This window comes from Nelumbo nucifera, chromosome 2, assembly GCF_055504915.1.
Source record: "Nelumbo nucifera cultivar China Antique chromosome 2, China Antique-T2T, whole genome shotgun sequence".
Lineage (NCBI taxonomy): Eukaryota > Viridiplantae > Streptophyta > Magnoliopsida > Proteales > Nelumbonaceae > Nelumbo > Nelumbo nucifera.
Genome location: NC_142650.1, coordinates 11,298,653 through 11,321,545, shown reverse-complemented (window position 1 = coordinate 11,321,545; position 22,893 = coordinate 11,298,653). Strand labels below are relative to the sequence as shown.

General features: G+C 38.8%; 2 protein-coding genes across 3 annotated transcripts in view; both read right to left on the bottom strand.

Moving 5' to 3' along the window:
* Positions 1 to 5,388: 5,388 nt before the first annotated feature.
* LOC104597294 (protein LIGHT-DEPENDENT SHORT HYPOCOTYLS 6-like) lies at positions 5,389 to 6,861 on the bottom strand. Its single transcript, XM_010258757.3, has one exon. It carries the CDS (start codon positions 6,311 to 6,313, stop codon positions 5,690 to 5,692), a length of 624 nt encoding a protein of 207 aa, XP_010257059.1. The 5' UTR covers positions 6,314 to 6,861; the 3' UTR covers positions 5,389 to 5,689.
* A 7,212-nt stretch (positions 6,862 to 14,073) lies between these two features.
* The window catches only part of LOC104597295 (Rab3 GTPase-activating protein catalytic protein), a 69,883-nt gene continuing 61,063 nt past the window's right edge, over positions 14,074 to 22,893 (bottom strand). For both annotated transcript variants that reach the window (XM_010258758.3, XM_010258759.3), the window contains exons 19-22: positions 19,494 to 19,771; positions 15,545 to 15,722; positions 15,231 to 15,442; positions 14,074 to 14,850 (exon numbers count right to left, since the gene is read on the bottom strand). In XM_010258758.3, coding sequence (XP_010257060.1) covers positions 14,554 to 14,850; positions 15,231 to 15,442; positions 15,545 to 15,722; positions 19,494 to 19,771 — 965 coding nt within the window. In that variant the 3' untranslated portion in view covers positions 14,074 to 14,553. The remainder of the gene's footprint in view (positions 14,851 to 15,230; positions 15,443 to 15,544; positions 15,723 to 19,493; positions 19,772 to 22,893) is intronic.

The following is a 22,893-nucleotide window of genomic DNA, read 5'->3' as shown; positions in this document are numbered from 1 at the left end:
TATATATGCTCATATATACGGCCTAGAGAGAGAAATGTTATGTTTAGGGCTGTTCATAAGAAGACCCAAGTCGATCAAACCGATCAACCTGGACCGGCCCAATTTGAATAGGCTAGGTTTTTTTTTTAGCATTGGTCAGTTTCGGGTTGTAAAAAATCATAAATCGATAGTTCGGGTTGGTTTTGATTTTCATATGTGAAAACCAAAATCGATCCGAATCGAACCGACTTAGTAGTTAGTAGTTAGTTCCTATTTAGTATTTACAACCTACTTAGTTCCTATTTAACTAAGTTGCCTCTATCCTATTTACAACCTAACTTAATTCTTAGTCTTCTAGTTAGAAATGACATTAATGGCAAGTATTGTAAGACAACTAGACAAACAATTTTTTTTGAAAAGTTTAAAGAAAAGAATCAAAGGATCATAGTTTTTATGGTCTTTTACACCAAATAGGCAACCAATTACAATTAGAATTAGGTGTCATTTTTTACTTAGATTAATAGGTTTCTTGAAATATACAAATTTCAGCCTTCTTTCTCTAATATAGTTTGACTTTCTATTTTCTTGATAACTTCAATTATAACTTGGTCCGCCCCCTACCAATTTCAGTCTTCTTTTTCTAATAGAGTTAGGTGTCATTTTTACATCAAATTTCAGTCTTCTTTCTCCAATCTACCAATTTATTATCATGGTTGAACTTAGAGCCGAAATTGACTGAAATCGATCCAACCCGACTCAAATCGATCAAGTCGATTTTACTTAATATAGAATCGGTTTCAGTTTTAATTTCAGGTAACCCGATCAAGTCAGATCGATTAAAAAAATCTCAATAAACCGATCCAACCCGACCCATGAACAGCCCTAGTTATGTTGTGTCTTGAGATCTGACTAATTATAATTAGCTTATTATCTTATTAACTTATTAGGTTGTAGAGTTATACCCGTTTGGTTGTAGTGGTAGTGGTCGTCTAATATAATCCAACTATGAACTGTGAAGAGAATATAAATCATGGGCCCTAAGGGCTCACAAGTTGGGGTTGAAGAAATTCAAATTGGTGGTGAATCTAAGCCCAGGAATTGAAGCAGAGGGCAAGAAAGAATCCTGACAGCTATGTAGTATATAGGCTCGTAGCTAGGCTTGCCCCTATTCTATATATGGTTATGGATGGTTCTGGCAGTGGCTTAAGCTTAAAATAGTTATTTTGAGTGACAGCAGCAGGAAAGCCATTTATAAGCATTTACATGCATGTGCTTATGCAGATCCGGTCCCACCATTTAAAATCAGGTGAAGTCAGTCGGCTCAGTCCCATTGTCCACCCTTTTCTTCTCCAGCTGTTAGATTTCCTTCCTTCTCTTTCCTTCTTTCTGTTATAGCTTTCAATTGGTTGAATGGTTGATACTCGATACGCCTTCACTTCACAGTTCACACACAACACACAAGGATTGCTTACTTACTGCATGCTCAGCCTCAGTAGTTGCCGCCTTGCCGGTTGGTTAACACTTGAACAGTGCTGCTGCTATGCAATCTTTTGACATTTGTTACCAACTCGATCACTGCTCTGGACGATCGACATAGATGGATGGTCATCTGACGTCTACAGGTGATCACGTATTCATTGGAGGTATGTGGCCCACAAGACCCACGTGCCGACTCTGTATACCTTCCGATTGGAATACGTGGGTTCGTGGGATTTACATTTACCCTACGGGCTAGTACGGCTACCTTGTTTGACCCACAGACAGACGCTAGCTAGCCTGGTTCTCGTTCTTAGAAGTTAGAACTTAGAAGAACGCCGTTAAAGCGTGACGTTAACGTAACCGATGGGCGATGGATCACGGTAGGGTAAGCAAAGCGTATGAAATGAAGATTCCAATAATAAGTGGGTAATAGGCTAATAGCAATATCAATAGCATATAGGTCCGTCCATAGGCATGAGGCATCTCTCGTCCTTTCCTTTCAATGTTTCATCCTCCGCCAATGCGCTTTGGATAACAAAAGAAATTCCCGAGTGGATAGGTGGATCCCACCGTTGATTCTTCTTCTTGCTCCACACCTGACACCCCCCCTCTACCTCTAGCTCTACGCTTCTACTCAAGCCTTGGTGACGATGAGAATGAGAATTGAGATTGCTTGCTGCACAGCCAGCACACCAGCTTCAGCCCGTTTATTTGCTTTTCTCATCTCACTGGAACAGGATAACTGGATAACCATAACCGTTTGATTAGAATAGGGGCCCACCAACATGGAATATATATATATATATATAACAACTTAACGAGTGAATTATGAAAATTGAATAGAGCCAAGCCAAGACGATACGCAACAGCATTATGAGTATATGGTTGTCTCAAGTTGAATAATAATGGTTGCAGCGTTCCCTTCTGGAAAGCAAATCGCAAGACGTCACCACATATTCATTGTTTTTTTTTTTTTTTTTTTCCCGCCTTCACACCTCAATGCCAGTTTCATAAATCCAGCATTAACTTTGAAAAGGAAAACCCATGAGCCCATGACATGAGATTGTCCTACTCCCTACTCACGGCTGACGCCTCCCTACATTATCTCGTCCCGGCTCGACTCCATTACATTATAGGTAATGGCACAGTCAATTTAGACGAATTAGTATCTGCTCCCCACACAGGGCGCCTCACAAAGATTTCACACGGGAGATATTAATGTGTCAGTATAATTAACCACGTGGCTATTGTTATGTTGTTTACCGTAGCGCACTCTCTTCTCTTGCCTTGAAAGTAAAAATACCAGAAAGAGATGTTACCTCTTTCGCCACGCGACATACGGTTATTGGTGAAACTTGACAAGTCAAGTGATGAGGGCGATGTGGCAATTAACATTTGGATCCTCTCTCTTTTCTTAGTGTTGTACAAAGGGTAATGGGATCTGAGACCCACCGTCCGATGCAGAACCCAACCGACTGAATTTTAATAAAAAATGAAAGAAGGAAAGAAAGAGAGAATAAAAGAGAGGAGAGTTAATATATAGAACATACACATACATAATCATGGTGAGGGCCCTCGAATAACAAGCTTTTTGAATACAAACAGGGCCCACAGTTTGATACTGAAGATCTAATTACCCATAAATTTATAAGCATATCAATCAGATGTAAGAGAAATTATTGGAGGTCCTCACTCCTCAGCTTGGTGCGTCTGCTGAGTAGGGGAGTAGGGGCAATAGAAGAGTGATAAGACGGAAAACAACAATATCTGTTTTAATATCTAATAGGGGTCTACAAAACCAGGTCCACCATATTAGAAACCGCACTGTAGGCTGGTCCATATTAACAGCTATTGTGCAAAGAGAAATTTTAGTGAGTCAACATTCGGCGCATATTAGTACAACTCACGTGTAATTTAATTTTGTCGTTTTAGTTTAGATATTTTATTTTTTCTCGTGCTGGGTCCTAGGGGCGCCTGGCGCTGCGCTGCGCTGCGCTGAGCTCGGGGGATGAAGGCTAGCAGCGAGGAGCGAGCAGCGAGTAAAAAAAGAAAGAGAGAAAGAGGATGAGAAGGAAGGAAGTGATCATGTGGTGTCTTACTTGGAGGCAAATGAGGCAAATATTTTATGTATATATTCCTATCAAAACCATACGTCAATAATAACACTGCCGGACGTGTCGACAAGACTAGACGGTGCAGGTGCTTTTAAAACCCCTCCATTTCCAAATTCCAACCCCTTCCAGTTTGAAAATTCTCTTTTTCTTCTCTCTCCTCTCATGGATGAAGTAACGTTGCATTCCAGACACCATTTGTCATGTAAGGACAAAACAAACGATTCAGCCATTTCATCCTTTCCCTTTCTTTCTAACAATCCATCCCAACTAATGACATCGCTTTGCTTCTTTTGATCAAACTCGTTCAACCCTTCTCTCTCTAGAAGTTCTGCCCATTACGTACCGTGACAGAGACGGAGAGACTCAATGTTGAGCTAGCAAATACAGTAATATATATTTTGAGTTTTCTATAATGCGTTTATTATAGCCGTGGACCCCTTAACAGTGATTAGACTCTTCTTACGATTGATAACATACGTAATTTATTAGGCCTGATAGGTCGTATGAGGCTGAGCAGCCGGAAAACGAAAACAGGAAAAGCTAAAGTTAACCTATTTGAGGGTCAAAGAGAAGATTATGAAATGGGGTTGGGTTTTAATTTCCAGGAGAAACAAGACTGCATCTATCTGCATGTTGTCTTTCGAGACTGAACTCTGAGAACAACACCCGAGAAAATATGTTTTGTTAGCTGAGCTTTTCAACTCTTCTGGTTTTTCAAATTGTCTCGTGTCACAACACAACCACCCAGAATTAATATTTTACTTGTAGAAGATAAGAAAATGAATTCGAATTCATCCTGGTTATAGACTTGTAGTTGGGTATTTAAGAAAAAAAGAAAAAACAGTGGGAATGCCCATGGTGTTGTAGGAATGAATATAATGTGAAAAACTCCGAAGTTCAAACGTCTAAACTTGAAAAATCTCAACTTGGTTTGTAGTTTGTACTGAAGTTATTGTGGGGGATTTCTGTTCGTTATACGTTATAGGTAATAGTAATACAACAATAATATCTACGACGATCTTATAACCTGGGCAGAGCAGGGTCGGCTGCTGGTCGTTTTCACACTTGGGCTGAATCGCAGGGAAAAAGATGTTTTTCGGGTTTCTTTTTCATTTTTTATTTGATTCTTTTTCATTGAATCGCAGGGAAAAAGATGTTTGAAGAGAGAGTGATGAATCGAGACTCTTTGTTGTGCGTGTGAGAGAGAGCTCGTCATCATCCCTCTCAATTCAATTCATAAGCAGATAATCTATAAAATCCCAGAGGGCCAGAGGAGAGAGGACCCAGATCAGCAAGGTCTTCGTGGAGTAAATGGAGAGAACTGAAAGACTGAAGGTGCAAACGCGTGGGGCAGTGGAGGCACGTGTATCTCCATCGAGACCTGATAACATCCCCCGGAAGCCTAGCTGATCCTGGACCAGTTATAGTGGTCTAAACGTCTACTACAAGAATTGCGGCTATCCGGCTAGCCTGCTCTGGGACTGATGCAAATCTGAGTGAAGTGAGCTAAAAGATAAAGTCTCCAAGTTTGAGGGACATGGTGATCACTGCATTTTGAATGATAATTAGGGTTTTAGTTAAGCAAGATAAAACAAGTAGATATGAGATTTTACTTGGTTCAGAATAAAAAAAAGTCACCATACAGTAGAAGAATGTATTGGATTTGTGTTTTTTATGATATTGGGTAAGATGGAATTGGAAGAATGAGGTTAAATGTTTTTTATCTTCGTATTAATCGACAAAGAAAAGCAACAAGAAAATAATGGGCGAGAGGTTTTGCTTCATCATTCGAAAGCTGCTGAGCTCCTAAAAAGCAGAAGACAAGCAAAGAGAATCGCATTGAAATCTAAGAATCCTTCTTTCTTCCCTAACTTACTTCATTTCATGGTTCATGTGCAGAGAAAATGAGCCCCAACATAGTTCAGGCTTCAGCCGGAAGAAGGAAAAGAAAACTGGGTTTATCCAATCTGATTGATCGAGAGAAAGAAAGAGAAGGACGATTTCCATTCTAGTTTTGATCACGGTGTTGATGGAAATATAAAGAGAATCGATCGGCATATAATATGACTCAAATAACAATGAAAATAAATAAAGAAAAAAGAGAAAAAATAGTGAAGCTATACGGAAGTAGTGGCTGGAGGGACACTAGCAGCCCCAGCTTCCGAAGAGGAACCACCGCCACCACCATCAACCGCTTGAGTCATCGCTGAGGAAACATTTGCCGGCATAGTCGTCGTTGTCGTGGTCGGTCTCTTTCGCTTCTTCTCATACGGTATCCCTCTTGCCTTGGCTTGACCTTCTCTTACCTCCCTCAGAAATATCCTCACAGCTCTGGCCCCAAACGGGTTGGACTCAGGCCGTCCACCGTTCTCCTCATAGGCCGCCCTGAGCCGTCCAATGAGCGCGTCGAGGCTCCCCCAAGCCTGCTTGAGCGGACACGCACAGGGCGCAGGTGGGTTGGGATGTCCGAAGTAGGCACACCCAGTTAAGTGCACCTTCGTCTTTCCAAACTGGTCTAAGTACTTCAAGAACTCGATTACGTGTGCACCACTGCACCTTGCGAGCGATAAAGGGGGCTTGTGGTTCTTCAGGTACTGTAGGAACGTGTTCCAGTCTCGCCTCTTCTGAGACTCGTACCGACTCAGTGGAGCTGCCGACGATCCTTCTGCGCCCCCACCACCCGTTGCCGACGGACCTTCGCCGGAGTTAGGCTCTGATGCACCACCCGGTGTTCTTTCCATAACTGTTCTGTCCTTTTCCCTTTATTCCTCTTGCTGGGTATTGATGTTTTCCTCTTTCCTCTGGGTCCTTGGTGATTATCTCTCCTCTCTTCTTCCAATTTCCCTCTTGGTTGCAGATTGGATTTGCTAGCTGTAGCTGAGTTTTCTTCTGACTGAGCTAAGGATCTTTCATTTAGAAGGGGAAGATTTCCTCTCTTTTCTCTCTATTGTTTCTTCTTTTCTTTTTTCTCAATTTTGGTGATCTTTTATGGGTTGCTCATAAGGTTTTTGTGAGATAGGAGGGAGGGTTTTTGGGAGGAAAAAATGAACAGTGAAGAGAGAAGAGAAAGAAGAAGGGAGAAAGTGGGGAAGATGGGGCGTTAAAAGGGATGTATGGATGAATAAGCGACGCTGTGAGATAGATAGATAGATCGAGAGAGAGAATGTGTGTGTGAATGCTTCTATTCACGTGGTGGGCCTTGTGGCCCCTTCCGACGTAACTCCGCTCCCCATTCCCCGTCCGTTGTCCGATCTCCCTCTCTGTTAGCCTCTACTCTCTTGTTGCCTTCTCACAATTCATATTTATATATGTTCAAGTCAGTAGATACTAAGCTCTGAGTCTGATGTATTACATCTCTTTGTATTAATTGAATCAATTTTATGTAAACAAAACTGGGTCTTTCAAAGGTCAACCGTCTGCTAACCTTCCTGGCGTTTGGTTACTGGAATTTTAGGTGTTAACCATTCTTGATTTCTTGTCAACAGAGGACCAAGAATGCCCCTGGTAATCTGTAAATGACTATTGATGACTAGCACTGTAGCACAAGCGGTGAAAGTAATCTCATTCTCATCATCTCATGCTTGGTTATAATCGAGGAAAAACAAGTGTTTTCATTTTTCAAACCACCAAAGTCTTTGTTGAGGAATTTCATTTTAGATCCAAGAATAGGATTTATTATGTTGGAATTAATACATGGAGAATTAAAATAAAAACTGATGCATTTTAATTTCCATGTTTCTTTACCTTTTTTTAATTTCCTGACTGCAATTAATCTAGAATTTCCAAATCCCGTTCATCTATTCGATTTCAATTTAAAGCAAACTTAGAGCCGTTTGATAACAGCTGAATGGACGAACCAAATTGTATATTGCTCTGTCTTTTTTGTGAATAACTATTTAAGGAGGTTGTGTTAATTGATTAATTATTTATACCCTTGACTATTTTATTGTTTAATTATTTTATTCATTAAAAGACAAACGAATAAGTGATTCAGTTCAGCCGTTATCAAACGGCTCCTTAGCTAATCACCTTAATTGTTCAACCGTGTTCTATGAAGGCCAGATAATAAGCTTGGCCGATTCAACAAAAACCTCCTAACAGTTTACATGAAAGCAGAATTTTTTTTGGCCTTTTTTTTTTTTTGTCTTCCATCGTAGAAGATGAGATGTCATCACTTAGACTAGAAAATAATTTGGTCTTCAGTATCTTCATAATTTGCTTTAATTTCTTTCTTCTAATTTACCTGGAATTTTACAGATGTTAATATATTGTTTACAACTCAAAGCTCCAAGGAAGTAGAACATTCCTTTATTCAATTATATCCTGATAATTACACCCTTTATTTTTTCTTCCCCATATTTATATGCAATCTGATTCTTTCTTTCTCTTCCTTTTAACTCTCCACTCCTTTCCTTTTCCCCACTGTTGCACTTTTTGTCTCCATTTTGGAGCTTAATAATGAAAATGGTCCAACTAGTTGAACTTAATTTCATGAAGTATTATTCCGAATGTATGGGTCAGTTATATGAATCCTATTTCACCATTCCATTCTATTCATTATAAAATCCGTAAATTAAATAATGATATAATTATTTTATACTATTTTTATTATATTATAATAAAGAAAGAGATTAAATATAAGAATGCCAAATCAGCATAATCAAGAAAACCACATTCAAGCTTGAAGTGATTATTGTAAAATAAAAGATTCGGTTCAGTGGATGTTATTCTGCATTAATTTTAAGCCCTTCTACTGAATTCTTATTATTTAATAATTGAATGCTGACTTAGTGAGGTGAAACATTATCTTCCAATATGCTCTAACTTACAGAAGCTTATATATGTATATTAATTATAAACCATGACTAAGGGGAATTGGTGCATTAATTTTGGAATGAAAAAAAAAAAAAAAAACGAAGAGGAAGAAGTGATGAATTGCTTGCGTAAGAGGAGGAATCTAATCGTCTGATAAGCTAAGCTTGTCATGTTCATTGGCTGATATGGGATACTGATGTAATGGGATGGACCCCACACAACAAGAGATAATCTATTGACCCTGCAAATTTACGCTTGGATTGGATCCTTATGGCAAATTGATTTTAAATAAGCTTTATCATATGACATATATAGTGAGAAATATTCATTTAGTCAAATGTAGAGATACTCAGATACAGAATATATACATATATAAAAGTGTACAGATACAGGCCCATGAACATTATTATGATCCAAAGAAAAAGAAAACTAGTGACATCATGGCACTATAGTTTTATGTTTTCATTCATATTTTTAATAGAAGAAAAGCTATCTACTATGATTCCGTTGCCCTATTTTTTATGTTTTAATAATTATTCAATATCAATATACTGGACTGTATAGTATATAGCCCAGTATGTTGGACATATCGAAAAGCTTGGACCAGTATAGCCCAGTATGTTAATTATCGATGTAAATAAACTTGATTTGTATTAATTATATATGTGAAAAATGAATATATTTTATTGGGTTACGTAACCCAATAATGTATTTTTCTCTCCATCTCATTATACATCCAATCAATAGAATTTTAATGTGTTTTTATGTGAAATTGAGACCAGATAGAGAGAGAGAGAGGAATTCGAGAAAGTTGTCATTTTCTCAGGGGAAGAGAGAAAATGAAGGGTGACTTTATTACCTCCCAAACGAGGGAGGTCTTTTACTATGATTGTGTTTCCTCACCTCAAGTACCCTCATGTCAAAAGAGATTGAATGGAAAGAAATGACTCTGTGAAAAGACCATATCAAGTTTTTTTTTTTTTTTTTTTTTTATAATATACCTGTTGCCATGATAATAGACATCCTATTATGGCAATTCTACGGATCACAGGAATTCTTTTTTATTTTTTATTTTTATATTTTCTACCATCTCACACCACACATCTGCAACACTGCGTCATTTCAAAGTGGGGTCGCAATTATATGCATGTGGGTCCCACAACAATCAACCGTTTGGCAATGTATCAATAACTGGGTCTTAACCACCCTGGGTTCTTTCTTTCTTTCTTTCTTTCTTTCTTTCTTCTATGTGTGGGTGTTGATTCGATACTGTTATACAGCCAAGGGCGAAAAAAATGATGCCTCTCCCCCCTCCCCCTTCCCCCTTTCAATAGCAACAATGTTCTGAGTGTCTCCCTATTGAACTTAGGGCTCCAAATGGGATCATAGCTTTGTTTGACACTATTCGATGTACCCTATTCCCTATTATATGCATATATATTCTTTTAAATGATCACAATAAATAGCAACAGTGGGGCCTTTGGTTGCCTGTGATTCTGTGAATGTATGTATGATGCATTGTCACGACTCACGAGAAAAGATATGAACAAATTTCAAGGTTGGCATTTCTTTTGTTATCTTATATGATCTAAATCTGCAACACATTATCTAAATCAGCATTCAAACAAGCCAATGAATGCAATGGAGATCCTCCAACCATTGATGAAAAAGCCTAAAAACATAAACTAATGCTTTATGTTGTGCTGCTTTTCACCAAAAATCTTGCCAAAGTTTATCTTATACAAGTTCTTCTCATGAGTATTAGCCAACTCCAAATAGGTGGGATTAAGGTTGGGTTGAGAAATCAGGAATTGCATAAACTTTGATACTTTGTATGAAGAAAGAGACAAGACTAAGAGCTTCTCATAAGTCTCGTGATCACAATGGCTAGTGGTTTCAAATCATGGGTTATACGTACACTAGGGATTTGGTGCGGGGGGACGTCTGAATGAGGGAAAAAAAAAAAGAAAGAAAGAAAAAGCTATCTTTAGAGAGGAAATAAAACTATGAAAAGGGAATACGAGGACCCACGCCTTCACCTTTATTTATTATCTCTATTCTAGTCCTAATAATTAAATCTATTATAGAAGCTCTCAAACAAAGCATTCGTTTTGATCAAATCATCAATCTGCTAGATTTCTGTACACTCCTCACCCTCCCACCACCCAACTCCAACCAACATACAATGATGGCTCTGTAGGGCACCAAAATTTCTTGCATTTGTTTCTCATCTTATTGCCATTTGTATTGCCTTGATCAGTGTTTCCGGACTGGATACGGTCAGACCATAAAAATCAGGAACCAAATGGCCTTTCCGGTTGACCAGTAAAGAATTCCGGTCTGAGTCTTAAAACATTAGCTTCAATTAGCCTTGGTAAGTTGGTAGTTACCTTCCGTCATGTCTTCAAATAGGGGAATATGGCTATACATTGGTTTATTAATCATACACATTCTAATGAAATCTGCAATAATTCTACTCTTTAGGGTTTAATTGCTATTTATTGTGTTGATTTTTGGGGACGTACTCCCTCCCCCATTCTGTGTGATTCCTTCTGTTTTTATAAAAAAAAAAAAAGAAAAAAAGAAAAAAAGAGGCGCAACGCTATTAATTTTTTTTTTCAACCACAGTTTTGTAGTTTGGACATAATAAATGAGAAGAGGTAAATGGATGGGTAAATTGGAGGAAATGGGGGAAAAGGGGATGCATCATCCATCATGTTTGATGGGTAGGGCCTCTTTAATATATTATATATTTTTAAATGTTATAACCCACTTAAGAGGAGTAGCGTAAGGAAAGATGGTTGTTACATCGTACGGTTCATGCAATCCCTTCGTTTCTTTATTATTATTTTTTAATAAAGGTAAGAGAATCCAATGCCTCCTTCATCCAAAAATCCTCCAAACCCTAAAATTCAAAACAAAAGATGTCGATTTCTACAGCCCCACAAAATTTTCTATAATTTTCTAGCATAATTTTTAATATCCAACCGGCCCCACCACAAACGATTCCCTTCAATCATTCAAAACCTCAAGCAATCAAAGGCAGCTAGGAAAATGTACTCCCCATTAAATAGATTATCTTAGAAAAGAAAAAAAATTGAAAAAAAAAGTGATAACAATGTAGCCCCATTCTATAGTTTAATCACCAGCCCTTTTATTATAATCAACTAATCAATCATTTAATTATTTATTGTCAGAATAAAATATTAATACGAGTCCAGATCTCATTAATTATTATTATTATTTATCATGGAGCCCATGAACTCACTGGCCAGCGACCACTAAAGCTAGGGTTCACCTTCCATGCTCTGCTCTTAAGTGGGTCATGGTTGAATCAGTCTAATAAGATCAAATCAGCCCCTCACAAAACTGCAACTCAAAACGTTCCACAGCATATCTTCACCGTGTATTAGGAATATCTCCAGATAATAGTATTAAGAATGATGATATCATCATCTAAAGATGTTTCCAATACACAGTGGAAATGTGCTGTAAGACATCGTGGGGCACAGTCTTGTGGGAGGCTGATTTGGACTCCAGTCTAAACCCCTTCTACATTTGAAAGGGTTCAGACCTCTGTCTTGTGGTCTCCCTGTCTTAGAAGCACTGGTTGCAATACGGTTTAACAGTTTACCCACCTATTAAAAGAAGTATTTCATTTATTGAATTTAAAAAGAGAGTAGAATGTTAGATCAGGATTTGAATTAAAAATAGATGCAATATATCTATTTCTTTCTTTCTTTTTTTCTTTCCCTTGTTTGGTACATGTACAAATGATTCACATTATTTATGTAGAGGGAGTTAAGAACCATTTAATTGAAGTAGTATATGTACAATTAGTGGTGCATGATCGTTATTGAAAGCATTGATGTTGAATGGGAATCCTACATATATGCTTAAGGACTGTTTATTTATTGCTTCTACCCACCATTGATTGTTGTTGTCCTCATTCTGGTGTAGGACATGTGAACACAGAACAAGACTTTCATTTTTGTTTCTTCTGGGTGCAAATACACTAGGTTATGAGGGGTGTTAAAAATATCCTTCTGTAGCCATAACCATGGCGGAGCAGATTAGATAAATTTCTCAAATGTAAATAAAGACTGATAGTAATACTTTATATAGGGGTGGCTTAAAATTTGAAGTCATGAATTTGGATTTGGTTAAAAAAAAAGAAAAGAAAAAGAAACCAGGTCAAGGAAAAAAAAACTTTGGATTGGGTTGGACTGAGATGAATATCATTATGGTATCAATTCACCAGGTAAAACTTGTCATAGCCCAGAATAAGACTCAACCTTATGTACATTAACTACCTATCACATGGTTCTGACCAAGTTCCTGAATTCAGGATATTAGAAAGGTGATTGTCAACCATGCTTCAACATTCAGTCACTAGGGATATGTTTGGTACTGTACGTATCAATGTTTGTAACCAGAGATATTTCATGAGAAATTAAAATGTTTTGACAAATGTGTAAGGATTTGATTTTAGGGAGAACGACGGTTCAGCCCAGGGTCAGAATTTTTAGACCTAAAGTACAGTTGGGGTAGGTGCCAGCTCGGAATTGATATCAATTCACGGGCAGACATTAGTGTATAGAGTGAGGGTTTTTGACATTTTGAATGTTTATAGGTCTGCAGTGGAATTCAGAAATCTGCATTGGGCCTGTCCATACTTTTTCGTTGATTTTAGACATATAGGTGCTGCTAAATGCCATGCCGTACAATCATAATAGAAATGCCCCTGGAGGTAGGGGTGTCATTTGGACTGGATTTGGTCCAATCCCATCCAGTCCAATCTGAGTCCATTACAAAATGGACCAGGTCCAATCCAATCCAATGAATATTTTGGACCGGTCCAGTTCAATGCCTAGACCATCCAATCTATTCAAATTTGTTTTAATTTAGATTAATTCTAAGTTTCTAACCCAAACCTGGTCCATTGACACCTATATTCCTATCTTCTATCAATGGACCAAATATTGGCTCAATCGAACCCAATCCTATATAAATTCATTATAGTTGGACCAGGTCCAATCCAATCCAATAAATACTTTGGAGTTTGGACCATTAATTCTGGACCGATCCAATTCAATGTCTTGTTGGTCCATCCAAATTGATTTTGGTTTGGATGGGGTCCAATTCAAAACCGGTCCATTGACACCCCTACCCAGAGGCTCTCAAACACCCCAGGCACATAATCTTATACAACAAGTGGTATGAATGTTGATACTCAAAATAATTTACCCAACCAAACAAATTTTGTTGCATGGCGCTTAAAGCACAAACTTTGAGATCTGCTGGTCATTGTGGAGGCTTGGGGTCGAATCCTGCCTGCACTTGAGTTGGGGGATAGGTTGCCCCCTTGTGTAGCCCTCCAAGAAGAAACCCCGGGGGAGGGGGTGCAGATAATCAGTTGGGGAACTTGCCAACCGAGACACCATCAGTTGGTAAAGTAGCAAACACAACCTAGAACTCTTTGCCTTTGATAAGATGGATGTTGTGATTGTTATTCCAGCACCATGAAGTGTTTTTCGAACTGATACAAATTGAGGAAAAAGAATGGTCTAGTAAACGTGATTTATAGTTGTGCATATGGCATTATGGCAAGTATGGATATATCTGCTGATATACAAGTTAATGAAAACCGCGTGTCACACAGCACACAATTTTACCCTATTACATGTAAATAAGAACTTAAACCTTTTTATTTTTTCATTTCAATCAATCGGTTTCATTTTACACGGCCACTAGCTGAAACTTCGAATTAAACGTATTTCCACACCCGCCTGATAGGGTTATTTTCCTTTCTTCTTCTTCAGAGAAAAGGGTGAAGTAGTAGTTCAACATTTCTAGCAATTTCTCCCACCCTAAAAATCTCTACGATTAATAGGATGATGTCAAGCATCCACCACCAAGATTGTAACACCTATAAATTGAGTAAAAAGAAAATAAAAAGATTCCTATGTCCTCAAGCATGTAGTGAAGCACGATATATTCTTTCAATTCCTTGGTTGGAGAATTCCATTCCCATCCAACACTCTTGACCTTGGAAGAACAATCACATTGCTTCAACTAAGGGACCCAAATAGCACTGGTAGATGTCCAATCTACCCAAAACAGGAATAAAAACAAAAAAAAAAAAAAAACTGGAAACAGGTAGAGACTAATCACAAGAGGTGACAGAAAGTGCTACTCGGAGGTCATTAGATGTTCCACAAATATACATTCGATGTGTTTCTATGTCTTGGTGGCAGCTCCTGGGAGAAGGGGCCCCATAGTGACTGCCTCTCATGCTTTCATGCATGGAAAAAATGATTTCCCTTTGAATTGGTTCATGGCCATTAAGGAGATTGCCCATGCTTAGAACTTTCCTCCATGACTGGTTAGCAGTGGGTGATGGAAACATATTTGCCACAGTTTGTCTCTCATTCATCCTCACCTGTTGCTTCATGTTGAACTCCTAAACAAAGATAATAATTTCAAACATATCAGAACATACTAATTTCAAGGACATTTTACAACAAAAAGGGTGATTTAAAGTCTCATTCTCATAGTTGTTGAATATGGTCCATGAATACCATGTCTTTGTAAATGACATATGCAAGGGGTTGCCCATCATGTCAAACCTAATCAATTATCCAACATATTTGACTTTTCTTGGGCAATTCTGATCCCTCATCAGAGTAATGTTATGATGGATCTCATAGATGGAACCCAAGACACAAGGTATTATAGATTTATAGTCCCCTGCAAAAACTATTAATTGACCATATTCACAGTCCATAAGACATGAGCACTCATATTTTTGCTTTCCCTAAAGAGATCCCTGTGGCAGTTTACCTTCTGATCATCACTCCCAGTTATGCTATTTCCCATTCTTGGAACATAAAAATTGTACAAGTCTCCAAAAATTGCTCCTGAGAGGCGTGGTACCTCTGCAAACTTACGATGAATAGAAGCTGCAAGGACTATTAACTTCTCAACATGTTCAAAGATGACACAGAGTCGTCTTAGGTCATCAACAACTTCAAATTTTTCAGGTAAAAGATTTGCTGTGATTGACACAAAATAGTAAAGCTCAGAAAGCTTGAATTTCATGATAACTTCAAGCTGCAAGCAAAGTCGAAATAGAAAGAACAAATGAGATGATATACCTTGCAAATATTTCAAATTTGATGCCATTGTCAGGTAGATCTGTGCTAGTTTGGTAGTCATCTGTTTTAGTCCCCCGAAAGAGGTCTGGTTTAGACTGTCAGCTGATGCTCTGAAGGCTGTGCACACCATTTGTTCAAGCAGATGATGTGGCCGCAATGTTTCCAAATAATGAAGTATCTACATAAAATAAGGTATTTTGGTTGATCATAATCCAAGGAATCATGGAATAAATTTTGAATAACAAGCAGAGCATTTTTTGTAAGAAACCATGTTTTTTCTCTGTCAGCAATCTTTAAACCATGACCTAGGTTAACAAGCACCATGCAGTTGGGCACTAAATAAACCTAATACAAATTAGTGTTCCCTTAATTTTTCTATACAATTTTGTTAATATTGCCTTCATCATCTTCTTTGAGTCTTGAATTATGCATGGTTTAGCAAAGAGGTGGTTAAAGAAACACTCTCATGTTCCTTCTTTATGATATGCAGTGTGACCCCATATAGTTGGAATAAGGCTTGGATGATGATGACAGGTGAGACCCCAAAATTTAATAGGGAAGACAGACAGGTATCAATGGTCATCTTCCATTATAATAGTTTGGATGAAAAGTGATAAGAACAAATAGTGATTTGAGATATGATATCAACCAAGCGGTTGTTTGGTATCAATGGCATTTATAAAATAAACGTTCTGTACAATTTTTTTACACCTCAGCACCATTATCTGATAAACGGCTTAAAAATGACAAACATCAGATTTGTTTTTTTTTTTTTCATAAACGGCTAAACCAAATATTTTTTTTGACGTTTTTTTGTTAAACGTGTTTATAATGCTGAGCTGACACCATTTCTCTGAAAGGCTACACCGATACCAAACACCATCCAAATAATTTTAATTGTTTTTATGTTTTTTTACTTCACACTTTTTTTTAAAGATGTGTCTCCCATGGAAAGAAAACTTCCTGGCAAATGGTTTATAGAGATTCCAGTGTAAGCAATCAAGTTGTTGGGCCACCATTATCCATAGTAAACATGACAAACTCTAATGGGTCAAACAGCAACCATATCTTGTATTGGTTCTCTCCTTAACCCATGTAAAGGTATTTTGAAATTTTACCCTCTGTTTATTTCTTCTTCCAATTCAGGGTGGGTAATGACCTTAGGATGAAACTGATGTTTAGATCAATAAACCCCTAAACCCCCCGTTTCCTCCTTCATATCTTTCAACTCTCCTTCTCAAAGGATGTGGTAATCTCTGCTTGTCTTTCTATTGATGACAATAGTCACTCATGGAACCTACATCTTAGGTTCCCACTTAAGAATACTGAGATCAAATAAGTCTCTTCTCTCCCGTATCTCAATTCGAGGTCATGAACCTTCAACCCTAATTCTAACTCAAAGCAATCTTCAACTTTAAGTGACCAACCCTAACTCAACCCAATCTTATTATCTCCAACCTGATCTAACCCACTTCAAAAACTAAAAAAAAGACCTAACTAGATGTATAAGAAAAATCTAAAAATAGTTAAGGAAATCCACTTCTAATTATCATGGTTAGTGTTGGGATCATAGATTATTGCATTCCAAAATCACATGGTGTCATTCTAGAGACAAAATAGAGGTATCCCTTTGTTGGTTTGGCCTCCTAATAAATGGAAGACTAACCCACCGGCCACCTCTTGTACACCACTGATAATGTAAACTTTAGATAGTGGACACTCTTCTCTTTCCACAATAAATGCACTACAGCAGTTCAGCTACACCATTTCCTTCTCAACCCTAATCCAATATTTAACCGAACCCGACACTATTTTTTCAGATTGGTTTTGGCCCAGTCCAAGATGTACCCCCTACTTTTTCTTTTTGGTATTCCAATGTGGCTTTGGCCCCCAAGGAGTGAGGTGCTGTATGCTAGACCTAGTCAGTGGGTTAGTTATAGGGTGCATACAGGACCCATTGGCACAATGTGCAGAACCTGCCTATTTGTGGTTTGAACCCATGCCTCCTCATTATAAGGGATGCCTTACTCCCTACCTCAGGGAGGCCTACATTTCCCCTTCCCCAACTCTAGAATTTGATTTCCATGTTGGTAGCATTTTTACAACTAAGTCCTTCTCTGAGATAAGTGCAATTGTTGTTTGGTAAGAACATGCAGCTCTTCTCATCCCCTACAGAATCAGCATTACACCTGTTACTGCTGCAATGTCAAGAAATCAGGAAGATTTGGCCATTTTTTTTTCCTCAGTGTGATTAGGTTACATAGGTGGCTTCAGGCATCATGGTACTGGAAGTTGAAGCCTGTAATGCATACTACCTGGATGGAGTTTAATAGTGAAGAAATAAGCTGATCTTTTAAGGTAAGAGTTGCCTCTGAAATTTTCCATGAAGTTGGATTCTTTTTCTGGTCAACTCTTCGATGCTAGCAACTCATGAATCCAAAGCATATCCCCCATCTATATCTAGGCCACTCTTATTTAGATGGGGAACCCAGGCCTGGTGGAACTTGGGGTAGTTTTCTTTAACCTGGAAAGATATCTCATTTGGTTCTTCGTCTTCATTGCTAGTGTTATCTTCCTGGTAAAATTATGACCATTACAATGCCACCAACATGTTTCTGAACTTTACTTTTCCTAAGTTCAAGTATTCTGCAATATCTGAATATTTCTACCAATATTAAATGGGGGTAGTGATTAGTTTGTTGTTCTAAAATTTTGTGAATCAAGTGTTGTTTTCGTTTACTTGTCAACATTCAGCTAGGACCTCATGCCTCAGCAGCTTTCTCATCCAAATTTTCCAGGAATTGCAGAAAACACCAAGATTCCTGTTTTCTAATAAGTGCTTCAGGAACAAGTGTTATTTGTTTAAGTGCACTTAAGCATACCAGATGCAAGGTCCTACCTCTGTGGGTTGGAAGCATGGATACCTTGCATATGGAGAAGGCTTTATGGTAGGACTTAGGGGATAATTTCAAGAAATGAAGTTGATCTGAAGTTCAAAGTATCAATACACCCAATACACATGAACTTGCATATCAAATGTTTCGATATCACCCAACTTTTTTTGTAGTGTTTAAAACCCGAAAATCCCTTTATTTAGAGTCTTGGAGGCTTGCTGATATGATACGATATGCCCAATATGGGGTGTATTGGATCGAAATTTTGAACCTTGAGCCAATCTTAGCTAATCAAATAAGATCCATTAGGCTATATGTATCACATGATCAGAAAATACAGTAGCTAGGTTGTGCCATTCTCATGGAGAACAACAGCGTTGAAGAACACTATACATAAGGGTTAATATGTCAATTAAAAAGCGCAAGTTTGATGTACCTTTTGCATCAGCTAATATGACAGGATTCAAGAAGATGATTAAATAAATATAAACCTAAAGGTGACAAGGAATCTCATAGAAGTGCTAAATCATGTGATCTACCTAGAACCAATATCAAGAAACTAGCAAGGTTCAGGATAATGCATGTACAGTTTTTAAGGAATTCTGACCAAAAAAGGAGGAACCTTTTTTTTTTATCAGTAAGGAGAAACCAAATTTTGTTCAAAAAAGTCTCATATAACATTATGCATTTTGGCATAGCATGGTCTTTTGAACATTGAGAGAGAGAGAATGAACCCTAAAAGGGCCAATTAAGATCCTTCTTTATACAATCCTCCCTATTTCTGCCATGGAATTCATGATGTGACCAACTAACCATTCACTGGATAAGGGACCCTCCAGATTAGCCACTAATCTACTCACCCATTCTACTTCAACCCTATACCCTACCTTATATCAGAGCTTTCCCCAAGTGGCACTTGCCATCCAAATTTTGCATTTCTTATTTAATAGAATGTGTATCAAAAAGGCTTATTTTAAAGACATGGCAAAGGGTTTCAGAATGAAATTTGCTCAATGAGGGTAAGATTTCACATAAAACTATGCACGGAAAATCACCTTTTCTCCTTCTCGATTTGGATCAAGAAGAGGCTTCTGCTCAGAAGCAGGCAAAGCAGGGGCTTCATTCCAAATTTGCCACCATGAATTTCCATGCTCAGACATGCGCTGTGAAAGCCTTCCCCGAGGAGGCCAGCTGTCTCTTGGTCCTTCCATTGCATGATCACTGGAACTTTTACTCTCTTCAATTTCATCACTCTCCCAGTCTCCAGGTGAATGCCATCGAATAAAATCTTCAAAAACAGCACTTGGATTTGCTGCTTTGAATGCAGACATATCTGGTCCAAAATTTCTATAGATAATAAATACCAAATTCATATCATACCACACACAGTAAGGAATTCAAGCAGTTTGGATAGACTAAAAGCTTATCTTTCATCACAGTCTAAAAAGAGAAATTTCAGAATTTGATAAATAAGCATTTATTCTTAATGCATAATAGAAAAAAAAAAGATACAGAAGCTGAAATGTACAAATATGATTACAAGTTAGGCACTCCAGATACCTGCTAACGTGTTCATGCTCAGTGGGGATTTATTTGGCAGGTGTAGATACTAGATTGAGATATGTGATAGGAAATGGGCAATATTTGAAAATCTGACCAGATTTTCTTCTTTTGTTAAGAACCCATCAGGCCCTCCAAACTTTTCAGATACTACCTTCTTCCACCCAAAATGGGATACCAATTAAATACAGTATCCCTTTATAAAAAAATCTAAAAATCATTACATGAGAAATGTAAATACCTCTCAGCTAGGGATAAGAAAACATTATTGAAGAGAACTCATCTCAATTGCCTACTCATTTTCTATATTTAGTCCCTATCCCATCAGCAACTGCAGAAAAGTTGAGAAAATCCAGAGGGATTTTCTATGGAGAGGATGGCAGCAGAGAGATTGTTAAGCCCAGTGGAGGAGAAGAACCTGGCGAAGCAATTGAGGCCCAACCGGCCCAAGTGTCGGCCCAGAACACCACACGAATCACGCGTATGGCACCACCCATTACGTTCGTGTATACCCGACATCCACGTATTGGGAAGCAATCATAGTCTGTAAGATGCTCAGAGTCAGTTACAGGTTGTTAGCTGGCCATTCACTATATAGGCCAATCAGCGAATACATGAGAGAACAGTGAATAATTCCTTGATATTTCTCTCTCTCTCTCTCTCGCGTGCGCGCACGCGCGTCTTCAATCTCTTGTCCATTTCAGGAGGGCTAGCTCCCTCGAACCAGCTCACCAGAAACAGAGTAGAAGCGGGAACCTATCAACTGGTATCAGAGCTTTGCTGCGATGCCACCACCAGGTCCTCATTTGCAGAAGAAAGGATCGACCGCATCGAAGGAGAAGTGCGGTAGACTACCAGTGAGTTGAGAGAAATCAAAGAGACCCTCTCAGCTCTGGTAGGTCAGTTCGAACAGATGTCATCAACTTCCAGACCCACGGATGTTGAAGGATCTAGCAACAACGACATTAGGCAAGGAGGAGCATTTCTAGTCAAGGCTGCCAAAATCGATTTTCCTCTTTACTCAGGTGATGATCTGGTTCCTTGGATTTATCGAGCCGAACGCTACTTTGAATTCCACGAGACCCCAGCAGATCAGAAGGGTCTCCATTGCCGCCATACAATCATAGTCTGTAAGATGCTCAGAGTCAGTTACAGGTTGTTAGCTGGCCATGCACTATATAGGCCAATCAGCGAATACATGAGAGAACAGTGAATAATTCCTTGATATTTCTCTCTCTCTCTCTCTCTCTCTCTCGTGCGCGCGCGTCTTCAATCTCTTGTCCATTTCAGGAGGGCGAGCTCCCTCGAACCAGCTCACTAGAAACAGAGTAGAAGCGGGAACCTATCAACTGGTATCATAGCTTTGCTGCGATGCCACCACCAGGTCCTCGTTTGTAGAAGAAAGGATCGACCGCATCGAAGGAGAAGTGCGGTAGACTACCAGTGAATTGAGAGAAATCAAAGAGACCCTCTCAGCTCTGGTAGGTCAGTTGGAATAGATGTCATCAACTTCCAGACCCACGGATGTTGAAGGATCTAGCAACAACGGCGTTAGGCGAGGAGGAGCATTTCTAGTCAAGGCTGTTGTGGTGATTCGTGGGGATTGGGAGAGAGAGAGAGAGAGGAAGAGAGAGGTACGGTTGAGAGGAAAAAAGTAACTACTGGCTGCCGCCAGTTTTCTATTTATATTAACTTCATAAAAGAATCAGAAATTACAAGTATGCCCCTGGCGGCATATCCTAGAATCAGAATAATAAGAAAAAAGAAACAAGTAACTGTCCAACAACCTACTAACAGCAGCTATAAAGTAACAATTAAGTAAGCCTTATAACACTCCCCCTCAAGTTGGGCTGAAGATGTCTATCATGCCCAGCTTGTCACATAACTCATTGTGCCGCGAGCACGAAGCCCCTTTGTAAGGACATCAGCAAGTTGTTCCTTGGAGTTGACATAAGGGATGCAAATTTCCTTTTTTCCAGTTTCTCCCCTTTGAAGTGTTTATCCACCTCAATATGCTTGGTCCTCTCATGTAGGACTGGGTTGCTGGCGATGTTTATTGCAGCCTTGTTGTCACCGTAAAGGGACATAGGACTATGAACAACAACTCCAAGCTCCCCTAGAAGGTTCTTTAGCCAAAGGACTTCAGCTACCCCATGTGTCATAGCTCTATATTCAGCTTCAACACTTGACCTTGCTACCACACTTTGCTTCTTGCTCCTTCAGGTCACCAGATTTCCTCCCACAAATGTGCAATACCCACTAGTGGACTTTCTATCATCCACAACTCCTGCCCAATTAGCATCTGTAAAGACTTCCACCTTTAGGTGATTGTGTTTACTGAATAGTAGGCTTGTTCCTGGATATTTCTTCAAGTATCTAAGGACTCTCTTTGCTGCCTCCATGTGTGGCTTCTTAGGAGAGTGCATAAACTGGCTCAGGACCCCAACGGAATAGGCAATGTTTGGACAGGTCATGGACAGATAAATCAGCTTTCCCACTAACTTTTGGAACTGCTTCACATCTTTCAGAGGTTCACCAACACAGTCACCTAACTTGTGGTCCACATCCATAGGAGTATCTGCCGACCTTGCACCTAATTTACCTGTATCCCGTAATAGATCAATGGTGTATTTCCTTTGAGAGACAAAGATACCCTTTTCTGAGCGGGCAACTTCAATCCCAAGGAAATACTTTCACTTCAAATTTAGATGCAAGGAATTGTTTCAAGTTCTGTATCTCTGAGCTCCAACTTCCTGTAATGATGATATCGTCTACATACACTATCAATACAGTAACCTGTTCCTGACATCTCTTCACAAAGAGTGTATGATCAAACTGACATTGTTTGAATCCCATCTCTTGAACTGCTATGTGAAACTTACTAAACCAGGCTTT